Source organism: Penaeus monodon, chromosome 21, assembly GCF_015228065.2.
Source record: "Penaeus monodon isolate SGIC_2016 chromosome 21, NSTDA_Pmon_1, whole genome shotgun sequence".
NCBI classification, from domain to species: domain Eukaryota; kingdom Metazoa; phylum Arthropoda; class Malacostraca; order Decapoda; family Penaeidae; genus Penaeus; species Penaeus monodon.
In genome coordinates this window covers 45,937,500-45,938,641 of record NC_051406.1, presented here as the reverse complement: position 1 = coordinate 45,938,641, position 1,142 = coordinate 45,937,500, and the positions used below count along the sequence as shown (strand labels likewise).

The 1,142-nt window shown below is 33.2% G+C and overlaps 1 protein-coding gene across 1 annotated transcript in view; it reads left to right on the top strand.

The window, feature by feature from the left end:
* Positions 1 to 1,142, top strand: part of LOC119586542 (DNA mismatch repair protein Mlh1-like) — a gene marked incomplete in the record, with an annotated part of 7,929 nt that overhangs the window by 4,927 nt on the left and 1,860 nt on the right. The window contains 2 exon segments of the mRNA XM_037935298.1: positions 188 to 386; positions 952 to 1,106. Of these exon segments, the coding sequence (XP_037791226.1) occupies positions 188 to 386; positions 952 to 1,106 (354 nt within the window).

Here is a 1,142-nt window from a genome sequence, read left to right as displayed (position 1 = left end):
CAGTGAGGAGCTTTTTACATATAATTTAGAAGTGCACTTAGATTGCGTAGTTGTTTCATTCTTTTAGGGAGTGATGCATTAGATTTTTTTTTTTTAAGATTTTTCTTTGGATACAAGATTTCACATTCTTATAAAAAAAAAACTTGTTTATAGAAATATTACTAAAAGGTTTTCTTTTGTCTTACAGGAGCCAGCTTGTATATATGAGCTTGCAATGATGGCACTAGAGTTAGAGGATAGTGGATGGTCTGAAGCAGATGGACCAAAGGAAGAGCTGGCTTCATATATTGTATCATTACTGAAGTCCAAGTCACTCATGCTGGATGACTATTTCAGTTTAAAAATTGATGAAGATGGCAAGATCATTACCCTTCCCTATTTATTAGGTCAGCATTTATTTGTTTTTTGAAATACAATGTGTACATTTCCAGAGAAAGGGCTAGACCAGTGAATAGAGAGTCATAATCTAAAATAGGTCTTACCAGAAGTTGCCACAGAATAATGTCATTAAGGTAGAGCTTTAGGGAATATTGGAATAGGCTGGAAGTTTAGAACATTTTTTTTTTTTTATGCTGCTGTATAGCTAGGCTTTTAACCATGCAAAAGTTTACAGCATTGATTCAGATATCCCATATGGTTCAGTTCCTAGTCTCAGCAAGAAGTAACTATTTCACCAATTTGAAGGAAACCATATCTAGGACTATTCAGCATAGTGATCTAGGACGTTACTTTATACATATTGTATAAATATGCATTTTGTATCTCCTTTTTCATTGTTCCACAGATTGTGAGTTTTCTCTTTCTAGTGATGGACAGTAGAATTTAACAACTGTAGTATATCTCTTGGTGTCTCACTTTACAGTATTACTAGAAGAATATATGATTATGTTCTGAAATCTAAAAAAATGTTCATTAAAGTTTTTTGATAAGATAACATATTTTAAATTTTAGATGAATATGTTCCGGGCATGGAAGGCTTACCTATGTATGTACTGCGACTAGCAACAGAAGTGGACTGGGAGAGTGAGCAAGAATGCTTTCAGACTTTCTGTAGAGAAACTGCCAAATTTTTCAGTATACGCCAGAATAGCTTACCAAATGATGAGGTATGATAACATTTATTGGTATATTTTCACAAAAGT